Source organism: Zootoca vivipara, chromosome 10 (assembly GCF_965207765.1).
Source record: "Zootoca vivipara chromosome 10, rZooViv2.hap1.1, whole genome shotgun sequence".
Lineage (NCBI taxonomy): Eukaryota > Metazoa > Chordata > Lepidosauria > Squamata > Lacertidae > Zootoca > Zootoca vivipara.
The window spans coordinates 53,134,408-53,160,172 of NC_142593.1; the positions used below are offsets into that span (position 1 = coordinate 53,134,408).

General features: G+C 46.7%; 1 protein-coding gene across 1 annotated transcript in view; it reads left to right on the forward strand.

The window, feature by feature from the left end:
• The first annotated feature begins 18 nt into the window (after positions 1–18).
• Positions 19–25,765, forward strand: part of SMAD7 (SMAD family member 7) — a 46,373-nt gene continuing 20,626 nt past the window's right edge. The window contains exons 1-3 of the mRNA XM_035100483.3: positions 19–2,465; positions 4,273–4,326; positions 12,688–12,762. Coding sequence (XP_034956374.3) covers positions 1,730–2,465; positions 4,273–4,326; positions 12,688–12,762 — 865 coding nt within the window. The 5' untranslated portion in view covers positions 19–1,729. The remainder of the gene's footprint in view (positions 2,466–4,272; positions 4,327–12,687; positions 12,763–25,765) is intronic.

A 25,765-nucleotide genomic window follows, 5' to 3' on the forward strand; every position in this document is an offset into this window, starting at 1 on the left:
CGCAGTCTGGAAGCCACCGAGGCAGGCAAGAGATCGGGAAGGAGAGGGGGGGAGGGAGAGAGAGAGAGAGAGAAATAACCGGGGGAGGAGGAGACGGAGCCTGGCTCGAGCTGGCTGGCTGTCTCGAGAGGAGGGATCAGAAGCGAGAGCAGTCCAAGCGCCCCCCCCCCTCCAGCCAGCCAGGCGGCAGAGGCGCCCTGGGGCTCTGCTTAGGTGACCTCCCCTCATCCCTCTCCCTTGCAAAAAGCTCTCGCCCTCCCCCGAAGGTTTTTTTCATTTTATTTTAAACCCCCCTCCTTTTTTTTTTTTCAAAATTGGCCCGCGGAGCTGCAAAAGGAGACCCGGCTCCTGCGCTCCGCGTTTTTCCTCGCTCAGAGAGGGAGGGAAGAAGAAAAGAGGTGGAGGGAGAACGCGAGAGCGCGCAGCAAAGCTCGGATCTCTGCTGCGTTTGGGGAAAGGAAGAAGGGAACGGAAAAAGGAAGGGAGGGGAAGGCAAGAGCCAGCCCAGGCGAAAGGAACTGGGTGGATAGTACCCCCCCCCTCCTTGCCGCCGCCGCCGCCCGGTTCCTCCTCTTGCTTTCTGCTGCGTGCGTGTGTGTGTCGACGGGAGAGGCGATGCTCCTGCTGGAAGGAGGAGGCGGAGGGCAAGCGGCGCAGGCAGCCGCCAGACGCAAGAGCTGAGAGCGGCATTGCCGGAGAGGCGGAGGAGGGGCTGGCGACACTTTTCCGCCGCTGTCATTAGAGGACCGTCCTCGCTTACTTCTCCCGGATTCCTTTTGATCGTTAACGACCCACCGACCCATCCTTCGCCCCTGCAACGAGAGGAGAGGGGGAAGGGCAAGGAAAAAGGTGGCGGTGGGTGGAGAGATCTTTTAAAGGGAGAACTTTGAAGAAGGAAAAATTGCGTTTTAAAAACACTCTCTTCCTTGCTCGGAAAAGGAAGCAAACAAGCGAGGGGCCACCCCGCCGAGGAGCAGGAAGATCAAAGCGCGTTTGGGAAGGGCAGACGCCGCCAGGGAGCGACCGGATCAAGGTGCTGCTGGCTGATCCGCAGATCGGGAGAGATCTGCTCTGCAAAGCTCTGCTTGGAAGAAGAGGCAGGCGAACAAAAACAGACCTATCGGGGCGAAAAGGAACGGGGATCTTTGGATGCTTTACTGTGGATTTCCCCCCCCTTTCTCGACCACAGATTTTTCTTCTTTCGAAACGACCAGATCTAAATTATTCTCTTTTTAGTTTTTGGCTCCCCCCACCCCCATTTTTGTAAACACCAGGTTCCCTCTTCCCCCTTCTGCACTTTTCCTTTTGGGCTGGATTTAGCACCTACTTTGATCACCTAAGGATCTAAAACCTTGTGCCTTTTTTTTGTTGTTGCAACATTAAAGAATTTTTTTGTTTTGTTTGGAAGGGGCTGCTTGAGAAACGAAACTCCGCATCACCTCGCCGAGGGCTTCTCCTTTGAACCACCGCTGAAGAAAATACTTCCATATCCCTTGGGGTTTCTTTGGACCTGGGGAGGGGGGCAGAGCAGAGGGCATGTTTCGCTCTTTCCAAATCACCCCAGACCCCTTTTTTTGCCCCTTAGTGGATAATCACCCCACCACACGCAGGCTTTAAATAAACGGTAGGGGTTTCTTCTTTTTGCTATTATTTTTTGTGGATCTAGAAGGATTTGCGAAGAGGGAGCAAGGCAGACTTGAACCCGAGCCTTTTCCTAAGAGACTGGCGCATGCTTCACCTTGCTTCGCCTGGGTCTCCCGCAGCAGGCAGCGCGCGGCGGCCAGCGCCCCCACCGCCCCCCGGCTCCGTCCTCTGTTTCCACTTCATCCCCATCATTTCAGGCTGCTTCTACTGGCTGCCTGGACTCGGCTCCCGGATTCTTCATGAGTTGCGGACGACATGCCCGTTTTTTAGCCGGGGAACCTTCTTCTCGTCCCGCATGTTCAGGACCAAACGATCGCTGCTCGTCCGAAGACTCTGGCGGAGCCGTGCGCCCGGCGGGGAGGAAGAAGGCGGCGAGCTTGGAGAGGGGGCCGCCGACAGCCGGGCGCATGGGGCGGGAGGTGGCGGCGGCGGCGGCGGCGGCGGAGGAGGAAGCCGGGGTTGCTGCATGGGCAAGTCGGGGAAGCTCGCCAAGGCACACCTCGGATCGGAGGCTGAACTGAAGGCGCTGACCCACTCGGTGCTGAAGAGGCTGAAGGAGAAGCACTTGGAGGGCCTCCTGCAAGCCGTGGAGTCCCGGGGGGGCACGCGGACCTCCTGCCTCCTGTTGCCCACCAAGGTGGACTCCAAACTGGGCCAGCATTGGTACTCGCTCCCTCTGCTGCTGTGCAAAGTCTTTCGGTGGCCCGATCTCAGGCACTGCTCGGAAGTCAAGAGGTTATGTTGCTGTGAATCCTATGGGAAAACGCACCCGGACTTGGTCTGCTGCAACCCCTATCACCTCAGCAGGCTCTGTGAACTAGGTAGGTACCGCTTTACAAATTACCCCTTCCACACACACCCCCAAAAAACCCCTGAGTGCATCGGTGTGTGTGTGTGTGTGTGTGTGTGTGTGTGTTTTGGACAGTTAAAAAAAGGGAGAAATGTCAGGCCTTTCCATTCCAAGTTGCTCTGGTTCTTTGTGGTGCTTTGGAATTTTTTTTTTGAGGGCGGGGGGGGGCACAGCCTTGCATCATTCCGTGGAAATGTTGAGATCTGGAATTAAGGGACGACCCATATTATTCGGCCAGGGACCCAGTTTGAGTATGTAGGGTATATCTGTGCACCCATTTCAGATTTGTTTCGTTTTTAAAAGTTCAAGCTTTGATGCCCTGTCAAAGAAAAAAGCCCTGTGTTTTTGTTGTGCATCAGAAGCTTCCCATATATGTCTTGTTTTCCTAAGTTAAAAAATAAATGAAACTACCTAGGGAGATTTTTTAATTTTAGGTTTGAAAAGAAGCCCGAGGGGAGTTTTCTATGAGTAGTCAGAACAGTATCGGACAACCCCCCCCCCCCTTTGCAAACCTGCCCAGTTCTGGGTTTTAGTGTTTTAAGTTCCTGTTGGACCTGTAATGGGGGGGGGGAAATGAAGAAAGCATGGGACAATGACAGAAGGATCTCCCACCCCCACACTCTGTAAATAAATGCATTTCTAAAAACCCAGGCCATTAGTTTAAGGTGACAGGATCCGACATCAAACATTCTTCTGTGTTTTCCTAGTGTAGATTTACTATTTATGCAAAGGAGCTGTAACACATAGTGCATGATCAAAGAGGTCCTGATTGGTTTTCGGAAAATACATCCCCAGTTCTTCCCGTTCTTTAATACACAGATCTCCAGCCAGCCTGAAGTTTGCAAAAGTAATCCAAGACTTTGCTGGCCAGCCGTCCCCAATATTCTCCCACTCAGCCCTCCTTCGCTGCTATAATATAAAAGACAACACACAATTTCCAGGCACCAATCTTCCTCCTCCGGGCAGGCTGCCTTTTGGTTTCCAAACTGGAAAGGTTGAAAGAAGGGGGAGGGGGAAGAATCCTCAATGCAAACCATTTTTTTGTGTGCTTGTGAGTGTAAAGTTCACAGCCTGCATCAAGTTTTGTGTCTATGTGAGTGTGAGTGAGCTGCTAGTGACCCCTCTCTCCCACCCACTCCCCCTCTGAAAACCTGGAGGCTGCAAACTCTCCCACTTTGACCCCCTTCTTCCCCAAACCGCTTGCAAAACTTTGGCACAACTTTTGAGCCAGCGCGGAAGAAAACTGTCCAGTTATGCAGGGCCGGGAAGTGCTGTTGTTGTTGTTCTTTTCAAAGTGGGAGGAAAATGTGAGTCTTGAATTCTGTGCTTGTATCTCTCCCTTCTCTCTCTCTCCCTCCCCCCCCCCAATCCCAGCCATCCCCCCACCCGCCCTCTTTCCTCTCCCCACTCCCCCAGGCTTTCTGTGAAATGTTAAATGTGCATGCAGAGCTAGCCGGGGATTATCAGGGAGCCGGGATCAGTTGGTGATTTCCAGAGCTGGAGTGTTTCAGCCCAGCCAAGGAGGCCCCGCTCGAGACAGCCAGAGGAGCAGATAGCGCAAGCGACTGGCGCCAGCCGGCCCCCTTTGTTTATCTGACAGTTAAATATCAAGGCAATCGCCGCCTAGCTTGCCCTGCCTCCAACCCCCAGAGCTAAGACAAACAGTTTTGCTACAAGAATGCCACTGTTATCATAAGTTCCTATCTTTCTCTCTCTCTACCCCCCCCCCCTCTTCTCATGGCTCTGCTTTTATTTTCTCTGTACTTTTCTAATTCCAGAGTCTCCCCCTCCTCCTTATTCGAGATATCCAATGGATTTTCTCAAACCAACTGGTAAGTAGACTGTTTTTAAAACAAACCGAACATTTTTGGGGATGGGAAACTTGAGTGTGTTTTTTTCTGGGAAGGCGGTTCTCTCCCCACATGCATGCTCTTTTCTTACGATTGTATTGTTTTGTATTTTTATTAAGAATCCATTGGTTTGTTTCGCTTTTTTTCAGCTCTTGTTTGCTTTCGTAGCACTCCTAATCACGAGCAATTCCGCATTAAGATAAGTGGGATTTGCTCCTGAATAAGTGTGGACTGTGGGATTTTAGCCTTTGTTCTTTAAACCCACCAGCTTTCACATGAAGAGTCTGCCACTGGTTTTTCTGAGCTTGCCTTCCTTACTTGAAATAAATTCCTTTCAAGTCAACGAGGTTTACTTCCAGTCTGATTGAGATCTAAGTATATTTGCATCTTAAGTCCAAAGGAGAGGCTGCAGAGGAGGAACAAGTGCTCCTTACCTGTTCCTGCACATAATTTACTCAGATGTAAGACCAAAGTGAGTTCAGGGGAGACAGACTCTCTCCCAACTTAAACCTGCAGTCCAAATCTTTCAAATCCCTTAAAAACTGAAACAAACTTGGTTTCTATTAAAATACAAACAAAAAGAGCACTGCTTCGTGTCATTCTGACATTTTACCTGTAATATTTTAGGAGGAGCAGAAAGTGGAACAATAGAAAATTATTTATTTTTGATTGGTGAATAATGGAATGAGTGGATTTCGAGTAATACAGGTTTCCTGAAATGTCCTATTTGTTATTTCACTTTTGCTTGAAAATCCTGCTTTTGGCACAAGTAAGAGCACAAAAAAAATAATTATGAAGGGGCACACAGATGTTTTTAGCACATTTCTCCCTGCATCCTTGGTTGCTTGTAATTGAATGGCAGGCTGCCAGGGCAGAAGCCCATTCGAGGCTGGCACCAAACGCTGTTGCGGTTGTCTGCATAAACTTTTGGCTGGCAGCAAGGGCTCACCCTGTGCTAGATAAATAGGCTGGCATTGTGGAAGAGAGAGAGAGGGGGGGGGGTTAGTGAAAATCGGAAATGTGGATGAAACTGAGGGGGGAGGGAAATAAAATTCCACAAAGCCACTTCATATCTCTCCCAAAGATTAATGGACCAAAATACAGATTGCAGAGCAGTTGTCTCTATTGATTACATCCTGCTGTCAAGTCGAGTCAATAGAGTTAGCAAGGTTTTAAAATTGACTTCTTTGTAAAGGCCCAGTTTCAGGCAGTACCAGGTAACTAGTCTCTGCTCCACCAAAGCAAAACTTGTTACTGTTCAGTTCCCTGGATCTGGCTAGTTTGTCAAGTTTAAACATGGTTAATCCCCAGGGATGTACAAGATTAAAGTTTTCCCTCTTCAGGCTGTAAGCTCCTTGCGGACGGAGACCTTCATGAGAGCTGTTGTAGTGTAGACTGAACTATGAAGCAGAAAGAGCCTAGTTCAGTTCTTTGCCATGAATGTGGCCTCCGGCAAATCACTCTCAGCCTCAGTTCCCCCATCTGCAGTTTGGGGCCTAATAATACCGATTTGCCTCTCTTCCAGAATTTATCAGGATTACAGCTAGGTATTGAATGTGAAATGCTTTGAACCCTTGAAAGCACAATAATTTCTTAAGATACTAAAAGTGATTGAAGCACAGCTGTGGACATCCCCCTTGCTTTGTTATTTTTGGTAACTTTATGTGTGTTGAGGTGTTTATCTCTCTTTTGGCCTGCAGTTCTTCTGCAGGGAGTGAGGATCATTGAATACAGTGCTTCTTACTTTGGAGTAAACATGCATAGGATTGCACTGCACAAGGCAGTCCTATCTTGCTGACATTAGTTTATGGCATTTGCAAACAGGGGAATGGATTTGCAAGGGGTAGGAAACATCATTTAGATGTGCTCACTAAGATGACAATTAATGCAGTGGTTTGCAATCCTTGCAACTCACAATTTATTACTTGCTTTAGCAAGCAATAGGGTGTGATTTCTGATAGATACATGCCCACTCCAAGGTTGCGTTAGATGCTCAAATATCTATCATAACAGGTTCCCAGCAGTCTGTCACATTGCAGTGTGACAAAAAAAAGAGAAATAACAGGTTCAAACCCCATGGCATCCTTAAATTCACCCAGTTTATTTTGCACTATATGGGTGTCATTCATTCCAAAGGAGTGAGGAGATTCCATTTGGGGAGTCTGTTTTGCAGGGTTGCAAAACCTGACCTGGCACCTACAGACAGGGACTGCGCAGGCTCTCTCTCTCCCCCCCCCCCGCCCCCCAATGCTACAAGATGCTAGATACCCTTCTGCTAGTAGGCCAACTGTGCTCCACTGGATGCCAGAATGGACTTGAAGCTGCGACACTTTGCAATCAAATAACTGTTCCCGGTGCAGCCTTGGGCAAGTCACCTTCACTCAAGTCTCAGTTTCTCATTTGTAAAATGGTGGTGCTGTTTATCTATCTATCTAGCCTGCTTTTCAGACGAATGCTGTCTCCCAAGCGGCTCACATCAATTAAGAAAAACGAAATAATGGCGAGAGGCGGGCCCTGCCCCCAGGCTTGCCAACAGAAAAGACAAGACACACAAGGCAAAGGGGAGTGGAGGGAAAAGGTAGAGAGGGAGAGATCTTGGCTTGACAGCGCCAGACAGAACAATGCGGTGAGTTGTAAACAGGCGTTGATGTTCCTCTGGGGCCAGACAGATCTTCCCTTGCTTGGAGGCCTTTACTGCCTGGATAGAGGTGCCCAGCAGCCCTGACTGGTGGCTGAGGCCAGAATGTGCTTCCTGCCACTTCTGCAATCCAGGGACACAACTGCCGGTTGGTTGGTTGGAGCTGAACGTTCTTTCTAGCAGGGAAGGGAAGAGAAAAAAGTCAGCTGCATCTGGTCAATGTCAGTGTTCCTTACCCTTCAGGACTATGAGAGGTGACCATGAGAGGTGGAGGCAGAGCCAGTGACAGGCAGAGCCAACGAATTCTGTTTTTGTTCCCAGGACGCTGGTAGCCAGTGCTGAGTGAGGGCAGACTGAGATGGTTGGGGCCATGGACTTTTTGCCATAATGGTCCAACCTCCGCTGGTCAGTGGACAGAGCTAGGCTGGCCTTGCCATTGCCATAATGTTCTTCCTGGGAAGCAGAGAGTACATTTTTGCAGGAGTTCTTAGTTAGTTTTCCGGCTGGAGGATGGGTTCAGAGTCTGCTGTCCGGTTAAAACGCGTTGCTTTATCTTGCGACTGTTTCCTCTGAACTAAGCCCTACTGAGTTTGATTAGGCTTTATCCCAAGGAAGTCTGCACACTATTTAGCAGGTTCAAGAGTGCAGTTGTAAACACACCTGCTTGGACAAAGCAAAGCCAGGGAGACTTACTTCCAAGCAAAGGTGGTTAGGATTGAGGTGACAGAGTTGTTATTTGTGTATGTGTTTTTTTTTAAAAAAAGCACATTTTTGTTTATTTACTGCTAATTGCTGTCTGTTGCACAGACCTAGGGGGATTTGGAAAGAGTGGGGCATATATAGCAACACCAGAGCTGTTTGGAAAGAATGGTTAAGGGCCTGCCATTTGGTTTCCGGTAAAGATGCTAAGATAAATCTATTAGCAGGAGTTTAAACATCCAGCCGGCTGTTGCCAGGGCCTCGTTTTCAGTTAGTGGAGTGATATATTTATTCATTAGCAAGTGTTGACATAAGGTAGCAAAACTGTGTGTAAACAGAAAAAAAAAAGCCACAGAATGTGAACGTGCCGTTTTGAAAGGAAAAGTTCTCTGTATCGGCCAATGGGAAGTGATTAATGGACCCGGTCGGAAATGAAAAGGCCCCCCTCCTTTAAGTCCCTTTGGCAGTTGAACTCTGAATATTGTCGCACGTGGAGCAGGGAGACAAAAATACTCCATAAGTCTGTCATTACAGGTGGTTATTACAACCTCTGACTCCCATTTGACTTCCTGTTTAATCAAGGCCATTGTGAGGATTGAGAGAGTGAGCAAAAGAGAAGTCAGTTGGTCTGTATATCATTTCTGCATTCTGCTGTGATTTCCCCCTCTCACTTTACGAAAACTGTTATTTAAATACCGTTTGCTTGAGCCTCAGTAGGCAAGAGTAGTCCTTCAGCTAGAGCAATTTGGGGACAGTGCAGACTAGAATGCACAGTGTTTTGGAGTGGTACAGCACTCTTCATCAGGGTAGCAGTTTCTCTGTTTGCTGATAGAGCAACTCTACTAATGAAAACATGGGTTATTGCCTTAGGAAGAGGAACCTCTGGTCTTCCAGGTGTTTTGGGGCTTACGGCTCCAATCATCCCTGTTCATTGGCCATGCTGCCTGGAGCTGGATGGGAACTGGAGCCACAACAAGATGTGGAGGGGCCACAAGTTCCCAGTTCTCTGCTGTTAGGTGCCTTGCATCCAAATTGGTGCTTAGGAATGCAAAACTCTTTCCCCCAGCCCTGCTCTTGGTAATATCACCTTGACAACGAGCCCGCTGTGCTTGCAGCACCAACATGCCTGCGTAGTTAGATTATTTGAATTGCCTTTGCTTGCGAAAGGGTGTTCCTCGTGGATCTCTCCTAAAGCCTTTCTAAACATGAATGTAGAAAACTTCAGAGCAACCTAATAAGATATGCAGATGTGTACTGTTAGTCCAGTTTTTCCAAAGAGGTTGCGTGAGGCAGGGCAGAGAATCTGCAAAGCTATAGGCAATGGATGTTGTGTCAAGTCTTAATACATGTTGAACAGCAGGAGTTTTGGTGCAGGGAGGAGAGAAACTGGTGCCATGTGTACCACCAAATGATGGTTCCGAGTTCCCTTTTTGAGCTGCATAGGTGAAGATCTTGAGAACAATATACAGTCGTACCTCCGTTTACATAACCCTCTGGTTACATAAACTTCGGGATGCGCGGGCGGCAAACGCAGAAGTATTTTACCAGGTTTCGGCGCAGAAGCGGTCCCCAGGTTGCGGAAACCTCTGGATCTGACCGGACCTCCGGAACGGATCCCATCTGCAACGGGAGGTACCACTGTATATACTAGTTACTCTAGAATTGATGGCTGGTAGCTGGAAATGTGGACAGCTGACTTCAACTTACAGTTTTGTGTTCAAAGCAGTGTATTGTTTTAGGGCCTTGCGATGACTATGTGAACAAACCCTGAGTTTTTAAGGGCTAGGAAAGTCGCACAAATAATTTGAGGCCAGTTTAGACGTGTGTGTGTTAAAATGTAGAACATGCATGTCACAGGGCCACTTTTGCAAACATACATATATGTTCATCAGAGAGATACAACATGTGTGTTGCCTATCTGCTTTGATTTATCTTACCATCTATCATGCTTGCAGCTGCTCTTCCAGTTAGTCCTGGGTGATGCTCATGGCAATCCCATTTTATCCTCCCAGCAGCCCTGTGAAGGGTAGATTATCACACCTAGAAATGATGACTGCCCCAAGACCACCCAGCTTGCTGATTGAGTAGGGATAGATACTCTAGACGCCTGGTCCAGGTTCAGATCCCTTTCGCCTGCCACACCATGCTCTTCCAAGGAGAACCCATAGAGCGGGAATCATGATTATAATTTGTTTTAGAAGAGCCGAATTGGATATTGGCATGTGTTGCATTTTAATCAACCCATGATAATAATAATAATAAAGTTTTTGTAGATGCTCTGTATGTGGGGCTATGACCAAGCCTAGGTATTTTTGAAAGCCAACATCACCTCCACATAAAGCACTCTTATGCCACTTTATAACAGTTGTGGAGAATCCAGGGAATTGTAGTTTGGGAAGAGGGATGGGAATAATATACAACCGTTCCCAAGATCCTTTGGAGAAGCCATGACTGTTAAAGTGGTCCGAGAGTGCTTTGAATGTATGGTGTGGAACTGGTGTTGAATTTTTAAAATACCCGAAATACCCTGTGTGTGAAGAGGTTGCAATTTTTTACTGCCTTCATTGTGGGCCCTATGCTCATTTATCCTTTATGCCTCCTTGGTTTCTGGAGACCCCCCTTTGTCCACATCCCTACCTGCTCCATGCCCTTTTCCCACTTTAGCTTCAGAAAATCCTCTCCCTTCCTTTGTTTTCCTAGAGGTTCCCAAATTGCAGTGTGATCTCCAGTACTGAAAGCCTCCAATCACAGCATGACCCACAGTGTTCAATCTGGCTACTCCCCAAACTGCTAATTCTGAAACATCGGGTTGGGAGAAACTGGGAAGGGCTGTAGCTTGGTGGGTAGAAACATCTGCTTTACACGCAGAAGCTCCCAGGTTGAATCCCTGGCATCTCCAGGTAAGGCCTGGAAAACCACCTGCTCTGAAATCCTGGGGAGCTGCTGCCAATCAGTGCAAATAACATTGAGCTAGATGAACCAGCAGTCTGTCTCCGTTTAAGGCATATTCCCTGTCATAGGTTTTCGGGAAGGGCCATAGGCCAGTGGCAGAGCATCTGTCTGGAATGCAGAAGGTCCCATCTTCATCTCCTGGTGGGGCTGGGAGAGGCTCCGCAGTTATGAAATCTTGGAGAGCAGCTGCCGGTAGCCAAATATTGAGCTAGATGGACCAGAGGGTCTGATTCAGCATAAGGCGGTGGGGGAACCTGCGCCCCACGCTTGCTGGGCTTCAGCTTCCATCAGTGTGGCCACTAAGTGGTCAGGGATGAGGGGAGATAGAGCTCATCAGCACCTCCAAGGCCACATAGTCTTCACCCCTGAGCTACAGTTTGGGACTTGGCCATCATTCTGTCCCCTCCCTCCATACGTGCAGTAGCTTTCCTCTGCTTTTTCATAACTCTTTGCATGGGTCTAGCTCTATGTTCTCTGGGCTGTACCACTTGGGGTTGCAAATTGAGGTTCGTGCAGTGGAGTGTGGACTATTCCACCATGCCAGATATCGCCACTACCCCCAGGTCTGACCTGGTACAGCCCAGGCTCCAGCTCATACATGGAGTGAGAATTAGGGCCATCTCAAGAATGAAGTATTTGAAGTAGAGCAAGAGGCAAAGCGTTGATGTCTCATTAAAAAAATAAAACAAGAGGCCGTTTCCTTAGAACGCTGAAAACACTGTACATTTAGAAAGTGTATACTATACAGTATTTCACAAGTAACTCAATTTCCTGTCTGCCCCATTGTTTTCAGTTTGATTAAGTATATCCTGTTAAACTGTATATTCCTGTTCAGGGTTATACTTGACTCTGATAAAATGAGATTACACAGTCGCATACGCACACATACACGCGTTTCTGCTCGTTATTTTTTTCAGGAGTGAGTTCTTGGAAAAACAACTTGGAGGGATGGGTAGAGAGGGGTTGAAGGCAAAGTCTCTCTTGCGTTTCCTAACTTCATGTAGCCACAGGCCATGTTGACAGTTTGCCAGCTTGTCTTGAGCTTGGGCACATCCTTAAATTGGCTTTTGATTTCCTTTATTTTTCTCCTGGACTTGAACCGCTTAGATGTAGATTCATGTCTATGAGCTGGGCTCCAGTTTTCCTCAGGCCCTGGTGGTGTGGGAATTGGTTGAGAATATGTGACCTCTAGATTTTTTCCTCCTCTCCTAGAGCAGATCAAACTTTGTTTTGTTTTGTTTGTTTGTCTTAAAAAAACCAAACCACAGAAACTCTTTGCCAGGAACTTGAAAATTCTCTCCCCAACACTTGAGACTCTTTTAAATGACATTACATAACAGTTTGTAGTAGGGTAGCCATGTTGCATCAAAAACAACATTGTCTTGTGGCACCTTAAAGACTAACAATTTTATGGTGGCATAAGTTTTCAAGGGTGCATCTGACGGAGCTTTTTCCACTGGTTGCCAGACATAGTTTGCGCAGACAAACTATTGCAAAGACTGGTCACCATTTGGAAGATTCCTATTGAAATAATACGGAAACAAGGACGGTTTTTGTATTTTTTGGAAGGAATGTCTTTGGCAAAATGCCCCCCAGTTCTTCACTTTTGCATTGTCAACTCCAACTCCACCGCCTTGACTCAAATCAATAGTGCACCAGTGAAAACTCCTTTTTGATCTTGAGCTATGGCTTAAGCATGGCAAGATGGATATTTCAATAACCGGTGACCAGCCAGAAAAGAAAACCAGCCAAACAAAAGAAGGGATGAGGGGAAGAGAAGACTATTCCAGCCAGTCTGTAGTCTTGTGCTCATTGACTAATGTGATTAAGTGGCAGAGTGGAGCCTAGACATGGGTGATGAGTTAGGGTGGTTGTATCATGAGGAATTGCAGTGTCTCTGTGCAGACAATTAGTAATAACTTCCTGCTAAACGCTCTGGAATGTGCTTCATTTGGCTGGAGACATTGTTTGCACTGTGCCTTTCTCTCTCTCTCTTTCTTTTTGAAGTGGTACGTCATGCTTGTTTCTTAATTCATTTCCCTTTTCTCTTGCAGCAAGTTGTCCAGACTCTGTGCCTTCCTCCACTGAGACAGGGGGAACTAATTATCTGGCCCCTGGGGGGCTTTCAGGTAAGAAACAGGATTTTATTTGTACCCTTGCTATTTGTACACATTTCACAAACGTTTAGCAAGACTTTCAACATTCTGATCCTGCAGATGTCTGTCACTGTGGCTTGCACTGTCGTGGCTTACGTGGCATCCATCTCTTCTCTTGTGTTAACTGGTAGGACAGATCCAGACAAACACAGCCTGTTCTGTTCCCCCCTCATGAATGCAATCATACAGATGTTGGGAACTCGGTTGTCTGAAAAGGTCCAGCAGATGTAGGACCTTGTTGGCTGGCAGGCACCAGATGCCTTGAGCTAGTTCAGCAGCGGGAAAGTCAGATGTGTGCTAGCAAAAAATCTAGATCTTTGAATCCAACCTCAATTGCAGTTCCATCGAAGGATACAACCAAGACTGATAATAACTATCTTAGGTACCTGTTGTGCAAAGGGCTGAAGAGCCATTTCATATTTTTAGGGGTAAGCATCCAGTTCCTAGGTGTCCGTGTAATTGGTTACCACAGATTTTCTGTGCACTGGGGCCTTGCATTCAGAAGACCCCGTGTTCCTGGCATAGAATTGTAGAGTTGGAAGGGGCCGCGAGGGTCATCTAGTCCAACCCCCTCCAATGAAGGAATCTTTTTGTCCAATGTGGGTCCATCTTCAGGTGTGGGTGGGAGGTGCTCCTGCCTAAAACCCTTTAGCAGGGTTTCCCAAATTTTTGGTCTCCAGCTGTTTGTGGACCGCAACTCCCGTCACCCCTAGCTAGCAGGACCAATGGTCAAGGACGATGGGGATTGTAGTCTACAAACAGCTGGAAACACTGCGCTACAGACCTGCTGTCACTCTGTGTAGACAGTACTGAGCTGGATGGACCAATGGCCTGACTCTGTATATGGCAGTTTCCTGTATACTTTCGTACCACCAATTATTAAGTGTGTAGGTCTTTGCTGATGCTAGCTGGCAACTTGATGGCCATAGTGCCTTTACATGCAAGATTCCCCTGCAGTGCGGAGCATCTCTTCTTGATCTGGCACCATGCAACAGTTTTGTGTGATGCTGTAGCATTTGACGCATGGTGTTGAATAGTCCCAGGGCAGAGTATTTCCTGGCTGCGCTGACAACACGAGCCACCTTTCCCTCGCATTATCTTTCTGGCCCAACAACCTCGCTGTTGACCCCTGTTGTTAAAAGAGCTGGTTGTGATCCTAGACAAAGACTGCTGCTAGGCTGGCAGCTGCAACACAGCAGTTAGCTGAGGGCATTGTCTGACTATGTGATTTATGCACCGAGAGTTAAATTATATACTGTCCACTGTGCATGGGTGTGCCAGAGCAGGCTCCTGCTCTCTCTCTCTCTCCCCCCCCCTCACCAAGGTTGCAAGTTTGGGCTGGCATTTCAGTGATTCTGGTTGGTGTGTAAGACATTTTGGTGACCCAGAACTCGAGGGAATGGGAATGGCTGGATCTCTTGCAAAAAGACTTGTTAAAAGAGCATCATGTGCCCGAGGGAGCCACATAAAGGCACCTGGTGTGGGGAGAGCTGTTGTCCCTCAAAGATCCCTTTGACGTCTAACTTGCCTGTAATGTTTATGGCAGCAATCTTGAGCTTAAATGCTCAGGGGGGCTTGAACCTTGATTTTACTCAGTCTGGCTTCTTTCAAAGCCGCCTTGTGGTTCCTCTTTTTTGCTGCTTGTGTAGTTCCGTTCCTTAAGATGCCCCTATTTTTGTGTGTGTGTGTTTTTGGTAATGCCCAAAAAATAACCTGCCTGGGCTTGTGAACCTTTCGGAAGGCAAATATTCCTTGGCCAAGGAGTCCCGGCTTGATTGATGGCTTGTGGAATGGTTTCTGCTCCTCTGCTCATTAGCCCTACGACCGGAATGTCAGAAATATGTCGGCTATCTCGTCTTGAGTGTGCATATGTGCTGTGCCTTTCTCTCCAGGAATTGCAAGTGGCATGGCTATATTTAAGTGAGACTTGTTTGCTTTCCTTTTAGCGTAATACATACCCTGCCTTGTGTGTCATTTGAGAGGGGAGTATTCTGTTTGTTCAAAGGGCCCTAATGAGAATTAATCAAATGAGGAGAGGGGAAAGGGAGAGGGGGGGGCACTGCAGGTTAGCCTTTGTTTTTCCTTTCATAAAAAAAAAAGAGAGCAACTTGTGGTTCTGGTTTTTAAGCAGGGCCTCCTTCTGCAAAAAGCTGAACATATGTAGGGGTGGGGGGCAAAATGAGAAGAAAGAAAGAATTAGTACGACACAATAAGGATGCTAGGTGGTTTCAAAGAAACAGAAAAACATGCGTGAGTACGCGAGGGGGGCGCGGTTGAGTTCCTCAGGATACCACATGAAATAAGCAAAGGAAGTACTAGCTTTTAAAGGGAGACTTTTTGAAAACCGTTTGTGCATTGATAGCATCTTGGTCTGTCTGTCTCGTCTGCTGCTGAAGGGGAGGGAAAGAGGGCGGGGTGGGGGGGGGTATGGGGCTGCAGGAAATAACATCGCTTGCCTGGTGGTGGAATGCTTTCTTAGTGGGGCTCACTAGGTAATGTAGGGAAAAAGTGGGAAAGTGGTGCTTTTCAGTGAGGTCTCCAGTTGCCGTGTTCAGCACTCGAAGCCTCATTGAAATAGATCTTATCCCTCTATAATTTTGGGGTGGGTGGGTGTTGGCAACTAGCATGCCAGAGAGCCAAGCTCCCACTCTAAAAAGGGAAACTGTAAAAAAAAAAGTGTTAGTTGTTGTTTTTTAACTGCACATTTTGTACATATTTACAGTTTAATGAGGAGGGGGGAAGAAGGGTGTGCCTTTAAGTCACAAAGGAAGTGGAGAGCTCTGAAGCAAAAGCTGAATATCTGCTGCACGAAGGAGCATTTGTTCTGAATTTTGCCTGATTTTCTACTAAATCCACTGGAAATCTCAAAGTGTGCCTCTGAAAATTCCCTAGGAGGAGGAGGGACTGCAGTCAAAAAGGCAAAAGTGAAAAAGGGGGGGGGGGAAACGGGGAACTGGACCACTATCTAGGCATAACTAAGCATTTTTAAAAGTCCAGTCAAGAGATTTTAGCACATGCTTGACTCCCACTCATTGCAAACATTAAGGTTTAAAAGTGCTTAACTTTGGATTGGGGCCCAGGGTTTGGAGTAGCTCATCAAAGCTAACTTTCTCTTCTCTTTGCACAGTTGAGATAAGTTGCCAGAGAGCGTATTTGCACAGGGCTTTTCATGAGCTATTGTCAGGGGCATTTAGGGTACTTTACGTTGATCTGCAGCAGTAATAACTTCCCTAGGTTTAAGTAGGGGATGGTTTGCTGAAAAGCACACATATTCTTCCTTTTTGCTATTGCCTTCCATGAATAAGCTAGGCCAGTGGCCTTCTCACTTTATCCCAAGCAATTACGAAATGGGTTGTCAGAGTCATTTGTTTGCTTGCTTATTTGTTATTAAATGTATGTCCTCCTTCCTCCCAAAGGAGCCCTGTCAATCTCAACACACAAACCAAACAAACTACCTGCCATGGCTTTCTCTCTCAAATTCTTACACATCGCATAGGCTTTCTGTCTCTCTCGCACACAGACCATGTCTACGTCTCTCTTTCGCTCTCATACGTATACACAAACCTACTTCCCGTTTTTTCTTCTAATCCATCATCTTGGCACCATGAGATATATATATGGTGACCCATCTACAGAACCTTTCACTGCTATGTGACTTGCCGATCTGAAGGTCGGCGGTTCGAATCCCTGCGATGGGTTGATCGGTCCCAGCTTCTGCCAACCTAGCAGTTCGAAAGCACGTCAAAGTGCAAGTAGATAAATAGGTACCGCTACAGCGGGAAGGTAAACTGCGTTTCGGTGCGCTGCTCTGGTTCTCCAGAAGTGGCTTTGTCATGCTGGCCACATGACCTGGAAGCTGTACGCCGGCTCCCTCGGCCAATAACACGAGATGAGCACCACAACCCCAGAGTCGATCACGACTGGACCTAATGGTCAGGGGTCCCTTTACCTTTTAAGATGACAAGTATTTTCCCAACACAGACAAGCCTTCAGCCTTTCTTGGGCAGCTTCACACATCATGCCTTTAAAAGGTGTACATCTAAGATGATCTGAATGCAACATTGAGCATTATGGCAAACAGAGTAGGTTCAGTCAGGGCAGACGAAAGCAAGTCCTTTTTTAAGGCGCAGAAACGGCAGTATACAGAGCACATGGTTAGCTTACGGAATTCATTATGGGAACTTATGGCATTCATTTGCAGCAATGGGCACTAGCTTAGAAGGCTTGCAAAAAAGAAAGCATTTGACAAGTTCACGAAGAACAAGATTATCCGTAGCTATTAGCTGTATGAACTAAATGGTTCAGCGAGAGTGTATCTCTGAACATCAGAAGTGCAGCTGTTGGCTTCATACCTTGCTTGTGAACTTTTCAGAGGCCTTACCAATGCTGATGGCAGAATATTGGGAGCAGATGAATCTGATCTAGCAATGCCGTTCCTGTTTTTGTTTCTTTACTTGGTCCTGCCTTCCCAGAATGTTTTTCATCACCCCACATGTAATCTCCCATCACGTGTGTAGCCCTGCCCCACTCCCTACATGATCTAGAACTTTTAATCTCCTAGGGCGTTAAATATTCCAGGGAGCCAGTGACTTGATTCTGTTAGCAAAGAAGGAAGTTCCTTGCTTCAGAAATTCAGGGGCAGCACTAAGGATGTGAGGGAGGGGGCATTATGCACACACACACCTTGATGGAGGAAGAACGTGGGGAAAGGGACATTAGCCTCACTTTTAGCAGTTCCATATTGTGAGTCTGTAATGCGAAACTGTTGAAATCAATGAACCAATGAGGTGAATCCGGGGTGTGATTATTATTGAAATCGTAATGCCAAAGCAAATATTTTGTGGACGCTTGCAATGCAGAGTGGCTGGGGAAACCCAGCCAGATGGGCAAGGTATAAATAATAAACTATTATTATTATTATGCCCATGGGCACACCGTTTTCCTAAAAACATGGCCCCAGAGTCCTCTTCCACATCCTACATGGAAATGATTCTGGCTCTACAGTAGGGCATGGATTGTGTCTGTTTCTGAAGTGCATTCTACACTGCTTTTTAGGAGACTAAACATTTTTTTAGCCAGCTCTCCATCTCCCCCAGGAGCTGCCAGAATTCCCACCCACCCACCCACCCAAAAAATAATTCTGTTGAAAAGGTACTGCTGCGTGTTTTGCTTCAAGGAGGGCATCTTAAAACAGTTGGAAGGCAAAATGGTGCATTTTACATACACATGTATGCCTATCTTTTGCCTGAAGAATGCAAGAAGGGCCTGGCTGTTTCCTTTAAGAGCTACAAATACTACTGCGTTCTGCTTCATGTGGCTAAAACTACTCTCCCTGATGAATGGCGAAGGTGTGGGGGGAACGCGCACTGCCCAGAGGATGTGGGAGGGTGACCATCATGGAAGGATGAGAGAAATTCATGGGAGAGAGCGAGAAAACCGGGGTGGGGTGGGGATGGAGAGAGGGAGAGAGAGACGCCGCTGCCCAAAGTGTTTCCCCCTCGAAAATAACCAATCTGACTCTCTCTTTCACTTGCTGTGTTTGCTGTTTTTCTTCCTGGCTTGGACTGAGCTGCAGCGGTTCCAGCTAATGAATGAGGCTCAGTTCAGGGTGGGAGGGAGCCTGGGAGCCTGGAGCCAGTGACTTGATTCTTTTGGCAAAGGAAGAAAAAGAGAGAGAGAGGGAGACAGAATATATATATATATATATATATATATATATATATATATATATATATATTCTGAATTTGAAAACTTAATCGTGTGGGGGTCCTCACAAAGGAACTGGTTCCACCAGAAGTGACCTTTAATTCACTCTATGCTGCCCTTTCATGTTAGGTGTGGCGTTTGGAGGAAAAAAGGACGAGAGGCTGTGCAGTTGTGGGGAGGGAAAGAAACTCTGTTGGCTGGCCAAATTTTCCGGGACCTAGTTTAACTATGTTTTTTTGGGAACTTTTTCCCCCCTTAAAGGAGGATTTTCCCAAAGGTTAAAACCTGAACAGGGAAAATTAGGGAGTAAATATGTGGCTTGGATCGATTTCTGCCCTCCCCTCCCTCCCCAACTTACTGTTTCAGTTAATCCTCCTCTCCCGAGGCAAAAAAACCACTCTGCCTGGTTTTCTCCCCCCCCCCTTCTCCATAGGTCTTTTGTCCATCTCACTCTGTGACTCTCCTGCCCATTTTTTGCCTACTCTTCTTTCTCTTTTGGGCAGAGATGCAGATTCATGTTTCTTTTGCAGTAAATAAACTTTGGGTGGGTTCCTAGGGGGACAACATGGTGGGAGTGGTCAAAGAAACTGAAGGTCTCGGGTCCCAGCCTCCAAATGGAAGTGATGCTGAGGCACAGCCCTTTTTTCCAAGGCCGTTCCTAGAATCATAGAACTGTAGAGTTGGCGGGGGGCCCTGAGGGTCATCTAGTCCAACCCCCTGCAATGCAGGAATATGCAGCTGTCCCAGGCAGGGATGGAACCTGCAACCTTGGCGTTCATCAGCACCACGCTCTAACCAACTGAGCTGTCCAGGCTGAACATTCATGTTGGAACTGAGTCTGCGGTTGAGGCACAATCCATTTCCGTATCAATAGGTGGATACAGGTTACTTTTGGGAATAAGTTTTGACTGGCAAGCTGCCTGTTTTGTGCGAGGGTATTTGTTTGTTTTTAAAGTGAGATAGTCCACCAAAATCTCAATTGGATGCCAAGTTCTTGTTTTGAACTTAGCGCCTTCACCTCGGCTGGAGACGTTTTCTTGGTAGATATGGCTGCATATTCTGAACGACACCTTAAGTTATATGTTGCATTTAACCCGATGTAATGTGAGAGAGGAAGTGGGAGGCAAATGAGGGAGGGAGGAAGGAGGTGGCAACTAATATACCTTTTGGTAAAGAGAGGCTTGCTAGGTTCAGAGGTTTGTTGCAGTTTACTGGATTAGTCACATGGGTGATCCTACCCCAAAAGAGATCCTGTTATGAACAGGGAGGTGATGTCACCTGAGGGCGATTGAGAAGCAAGGGTGAGTGAGTTCAATGGAAATGAATAACGAAACAGTGAGAATGAGAAAGAAGAAGAAAATCACTGAAAAGAGGGTAGGGTGTTTGGGGTTTTTTTTTTTTAAGCACTACGAAAGCTGCAGTTTGGGCTCAGCTCTATGTATCTTGAAAGTTTGCACCTGTTTATGTCAACGGAAGCTTTGGTCTCAAACAGTCATGCTGTTTCTATTTCCGTTTTATTTTCAAGGCAGATATTAGATGTGCAAGTAAACTAGCCATAACATGAAGAGGTGTGACAGTCTGAATGCGTCCCACACTCCTTTGCATGAGAACAAGCCTCGTGATATTTAACACATATGTTCAATTCTACTTAAGTCCACCTTTTTATTACAAAAAGCTCTGAAGGGAAAAGCTGGTGTCCATTTCATTATGAAAAAGCAAATGCTCCTGGTATGTTTCACTATGCCTTTTGATCCTAGCTGGTATCTGTGTCAGCTATGGAGAGGCGGAACGTAAAAAGAAAAGAATCTAGAAACCCTTCACAATGGCAGAACCTGGTTTTGTTAGTGACCAAATTTATCTTCTCTCCCATTTCCCTACAAGTTAGGCGAGATAAAGAGAGCAGGGCTCCTGTCGGAAGAGGGAAGTTCGGAAAGTGACACTCGCAAAAAAGCATACCTGTGGAAATCCCCTCTTTGATGCAAGAGTCTTCTTCTGTTTCAAATTGTGCATGGTGTTATTGAGGGCAAATAATACTAGGATGGACAGGGTAATTTTATTCATACAAATCCCAATTACATTCCATTTCCTGCCCCTTTAATATCAAATTTATAGCTGCAGAAGAAATGCAATTGTTTACACTTCAGCATTCCTCTTACAATCTTAAACTGAGACACTTCTCTGGCTACGTACCTTCAATCTAAACAATTGGTAGTGCTTTTTAAAAAAATGCTATACAGCATTTACTGTATTTAAATCCCCCCCACCCAACATAAATACATATATTTATCCATATATGGTTTCAAATGTAGTCCTGTACTGCCTGTTTTCTTATTGCTGGAATTTTTTTTAAAAAAAGAGAGACGGATTTTACAGAGCATTAGCTTGTACTTACGCCTTATTAAATGGCTTACCTAAAAACTCAGGTCTGTCTGTGCAAAAGGACAAGGTTATCAGGGGTTAATGCTAAGATGACAGCAATGGAGTCTTTGAAGTGAAACAGGCTGCCTGCCAGACTAGCACAGAAGCATTGCAGCTCCCCTCGCACATCATCTGACCATAGCAGTATGTAGCAAGCGGAGGAGACTCACTCTTGGCACGGCGTCCCGTGTAGATTTTGGCCTCTGACGCTTCATTCTAGCTTCACTGCCCCCCTCCCTCCTGCTTTCTCTCTGTCTCCCGGGCTTTTACTTCCATAGGAAGGAGAAGCAACATTTCAGAAGCCTACAAAATGCGAGGGAGTCCGGATGCAACCCTCCTGTTCTGCATATATGCATGTGCGCAGCTCAGTTGGTTAGAGCAGGGTGGTGATCATGCCGAGGTTGCAGGTTCGATCCCCGTATGGGACAGATGCATATTCCTGCATTGCAGGGGGGGTTGGGCCCCAACTCTATGACTCTCTACTTACTCTAAAGTAAACAGCGATGGAAGTTAAGTCTTGTTGCTGTCACTGGGACTTGGTCACATGACTAACTATAGCTGGATTGCAGCCATTAATAATAAAAGTCAACATTCCTTGGGCCTTTAAAAAAAAAGGTTGGTTGCAGTGAGAAGGAAAGCATGGTGTTTATCAGACACAGCTCCTACTAGAAAGAACCATGTAACTTTTGTGAGTGTTTCTCTAATATAGTGGGTTCCCCCCCCCCCTTTCCAGCCTGCTGCATTCCCTTGACAGCCCCCCCCCAATGTTTAAGTGTTTCCATGGCTTTCTGAGCTCTTAAAAAAACCCAATAATGGGGGAGGGAGATTAAGTCTCAACAAAAATCACACTTTAAAAAGTCTAGTCTAACCCTAATGGCGCGAGCCTGGCTTTATTTATGTATCTGCCTGCTAAATAAAATTTGCCCAGAGGAAGTGGTGAGGGCTTTATCACGTGAGACGGTTTGCTTCTGCATGTAAGAGTTGGCAATGGAGCCAGATGGGCAACTTTAAATAGGTGCGGTTGGAGCTAACAGCCAGAGTTTTTGCACGAGGGAGCTAAAAGAAGTCTCCGCGTTAGGAAATCCTTCTGTCTGCACAAACACCTCAAATGGCACTTCCCATTCCCCAGGACCCCGTTTGTGGCTGGCTTTGCAATGTATAAGGGTGGGTGTCTGACGCTCTCTTGCACTACTCATGACATTGACATTAATGTGTGATTTTGGGTGCTCCAAGGAGACAGCCTCCACGTCCCCCAGACAAACTGGATGGGCTGCCTCTTAACACATGTTGCATAATGTGAGCGGAGGAAGGAAGGGGCAGAATTCACACCGGTAGGGATCTAAACCGCTGTTGCCTTGAGAGTAAAGGGGGACTCGACCCATACCTAAGAGCTTGGCACAAAGTTAGCTTTACCTCAGGCAAATTGGTTGCAATTTCGTGACTGACGAATGCAGAAAAGGCTTGAGAGAGACAAGCAGACTGGAGAAGGCCTGGGACCTTCTGCCACATCTACCCTATGAAGGCCCTCTTCAGGTGGCTTCAGGCCTATTTTGGACACTCTTTAGCTGTTTCTGTCCGTGGCTCCGTGCACTACCTTTGAGAGTCATGGCCTTTGTTTTCATTATACTTTATTTAGGTTATTCTTTGGGTCCTGGGGGGTGGGTGGGTATGGTCAGAAGGTACACGAGGCCATCATGCCCTTTCTGAAGCCAAGGCATTTTGTGTCTGGTCCGTGTAGAGATGGGAGGCCACCTGGAAACCAATGGCACTCTGCCTTTGCTTCCATGATGGAATGAAGGTGTAGCGTAAGGTTAAGAAAAGAGGCGCAAAGCTTGAAAAGCGGGCACAAGCAAAGACATTCCACTTCCCTTGGTAAAAGTGTGAATACATAGACAATGTGGGGTTTGTGTTCCGTTTCTCACCCCGTCCGTCAAACTTTCTAACCATTTCTCCCATGTCCTCGTTCCATGTGTTTTGCTATTGAACGATAAGCCAAATTGCAGTGGCGGGTTGTTTAATAACAGTTGTTTGTAATACTACCGCGTGAACAAAAGGGCAGCACTTTCAAGGGTGTAGCTTAACCGCACACAGGGTTTTCGGCAGTCACGGAAACCATGGGAGGTGTGTAGTATTTGCTGTGGAGGAGAGAGTCACATTTGCTGTGTGTAAACCCAGCCTCTCACGCAGCTGCTGATCCAAGACTCAGAAAACTGATAGGGATTGCTTGGCAAAGGCGACTGCTCCTTTGGGGGTATACCTCAGGTAGGCACCCCTGACTGTTCCTTCCAGCACGTACTTCCCATTCCTGTGTTTGCTCAGCTAGGAGGCTGCAACGTGCTCCTCGATTGCCGGCTGTTTGGCTATTAACTAAGGTTACTCTGGGGTTATCGGCTTTTGCACTATCTGTGGCAGCCCATCTCCTCAGCCTCTGCTACTCTGGCCGGGTGGTTTTGAAGAGATGCAATTGTTTCGCCCGAATACTTGGGCCTCGGCCACTGCCTTATCAGACAGTGCAGTTTCCCGAAGATGAAAGTGAAATCCTACTGGTGCCGTGTAAAAGAAGATGACCGCAGGGCCAGTCAGAGGTCACTGCCAGTGAGGACCATCTTTCTGAGCAGCATTGCATGACCCATACCTTAGCAACCTGGCTCTCCTCCTAGTTTCACAAAGCAGCTTCCTCTCCAGCTTGTTTTCAGCTAAGTGATATTAAGTGCAGTTCCATAGACTTAGTTCAGTCCATACTGAATTTAAACCGCTGACCTTCTGATCGGCAAGCCCAAGAGGCTCAGTGGTTTAGACCAGTGTTTCTCAACCAGTGTGCCTCCAGATGTTTTGGGACTACAACTCCCATCATTCCTGACCACTGGTCTTGCTAGCTAGGGATGATGGGAGTTGTAGTCCCAAAACATCTGGAGGCACACTGGTTGAGAAACACTGGTTTAGACCACCTGTGTCACTCTGGGCCCAAATACAGTGGTGCCCCGCATAACGAACGCCCTGTAAGACGAAATTTTCGCTTAAAGAAAGGATTTTTCTAGCGGAGGTTGCCTCGCTAGACTAATTCCTTTTTACGAAAAATCCGTCTAGCGAATCGCGGTTTCCCATAGGAATGCATTGAAATTCAATTAATGCGTTCCTATGGGGGGAATTTTTTTAAAAAAAAATTCAATGCATTCCTATGGGATTCGCTAGACGAATTTTTCGTTATAAGAATAGACCCGTGGAACGAATTTGTCTAGCGAGGCACCACTGTAATGTGTGGAAGACTCACAGGCGGTGAGTGAGTGAATGGAGCTGTGGAATGGTGAAATTGGGGGAGTCCTCTTTTTAAGCCTGGGCTCACAGCCTTCAGCCTTAAAAAAAATTAGTTAGAAAACCATTCAGCTTTCAGGACCAGAGAGCCAGTTTTCTGCAGCCTGGGGGTGGGGGTGGGGTGTGACACAGTGTCGAAGGGGGGTGGGGACTGTGTTGATAGCAGGTAGTATTTTTAAAACACATAATGGTAACTTTCGCCCTGTTCTTAACAGGAAACATTGAAACACGATAGGATATTGCATCATTGCTTCATGAGAAAAGTTTTTTTAAAAAAAACAATGAAAGGACAAAAGGAAGGAAAATGTAGTTAGTAATTAGTGAAAAAGACAGGGAGGCTTGAGAAGGCTTGCCCCTCTCCTTTCCTAGGAATCACATGCTCTTGCAGGGCCTGAGTGCTTGATTTTATTTTTATTATCTCAAAAAATATTTTAATAGCAGGGTCACCTTTCCTTGACCATTGCCTTGCTGCCTCCTGTCTCAGTTTACTGGGGAATCTCTTCGTGATTTCCCCCTTGGTTTCCTTCCCCAGAAGGTGAGGCAAAGAGAGCTTTTTGGCTGGGAAGCTCATTTTGGTTTGGCTGCTGAGGATTAAAATTTGGTCTCCACCCAGTGTCATTATCTAGGTTTCAACTTGGGGTGGTGAAGGAGCACAGAAGAGAAGGGTGGGGGGGGGAGACTTCATAAAATTTCGTTCAGCCCTCCTTTACCCTTTTAACCTTGCTACGCAGAGGGAATTTTTGGTGTATTTGGTCTCTCTCTCTCTCTCTCCCCTCCCATGCTACTGAGTATGTTCATGTGCCTTGAAAAGCATTAAGCCACCAGCCCTTTTTTCAGGAATTCCTTTGAAAGCCTCTTCAGTATCTCCCTGTGCATTAGCAAGAACAAAAAAGGAAGTAACTTTTATAGCTGCCTTGGTGAATCTGGCTTGACTGTCTGTAAAGAACTGGCACAATTAAACCTTCTCTTTAAAGGGGAAGGGGGTGGGGAAAGACCCTTTCAGGCCAATTATCTTGCAGTTGCCTTCCTAAGGGGCTAGTGGTATCCTAGCTTCACCCTTTAAAGCCCTGACCTTGATCTGATATCTCCCCCCCCCCTTTTGTTTTTGGTTGGATCCTTTTATGTTGGTGTGAATAGAGATACAAGTTATATCAGAAAGCGTTTAGCGTTGTCTATGGGTCTTTTGTTAGCCTCCAAAAACCCTAGCATTCTGCGGTTTGTGTTATCTTTTGAGATAAGTTTTGGTTACCGAGAGGTGCCTGAAAATGTGATTGCTCAGGAAATGCAACTGGGAGCAGCAACAAATAAACCCCAAGCTATCTTAATTCGTTAGGAATCCTAGTGATAAGATCACAAGCAAATGTCCTTCTGGTTTAGACAAACCACATCTAGCCCAGTACTCTCTTCCCAACAGTGGCTACTCAGATGAACCTGCAAGTTCGCAAGATGACCATTATGGAGATAACGTAGCAATCCCTGCCAGCATATGGGAAATCAGATGTCTGTTGACCCTCAACATATTAATGACTCTAAAGTCTAA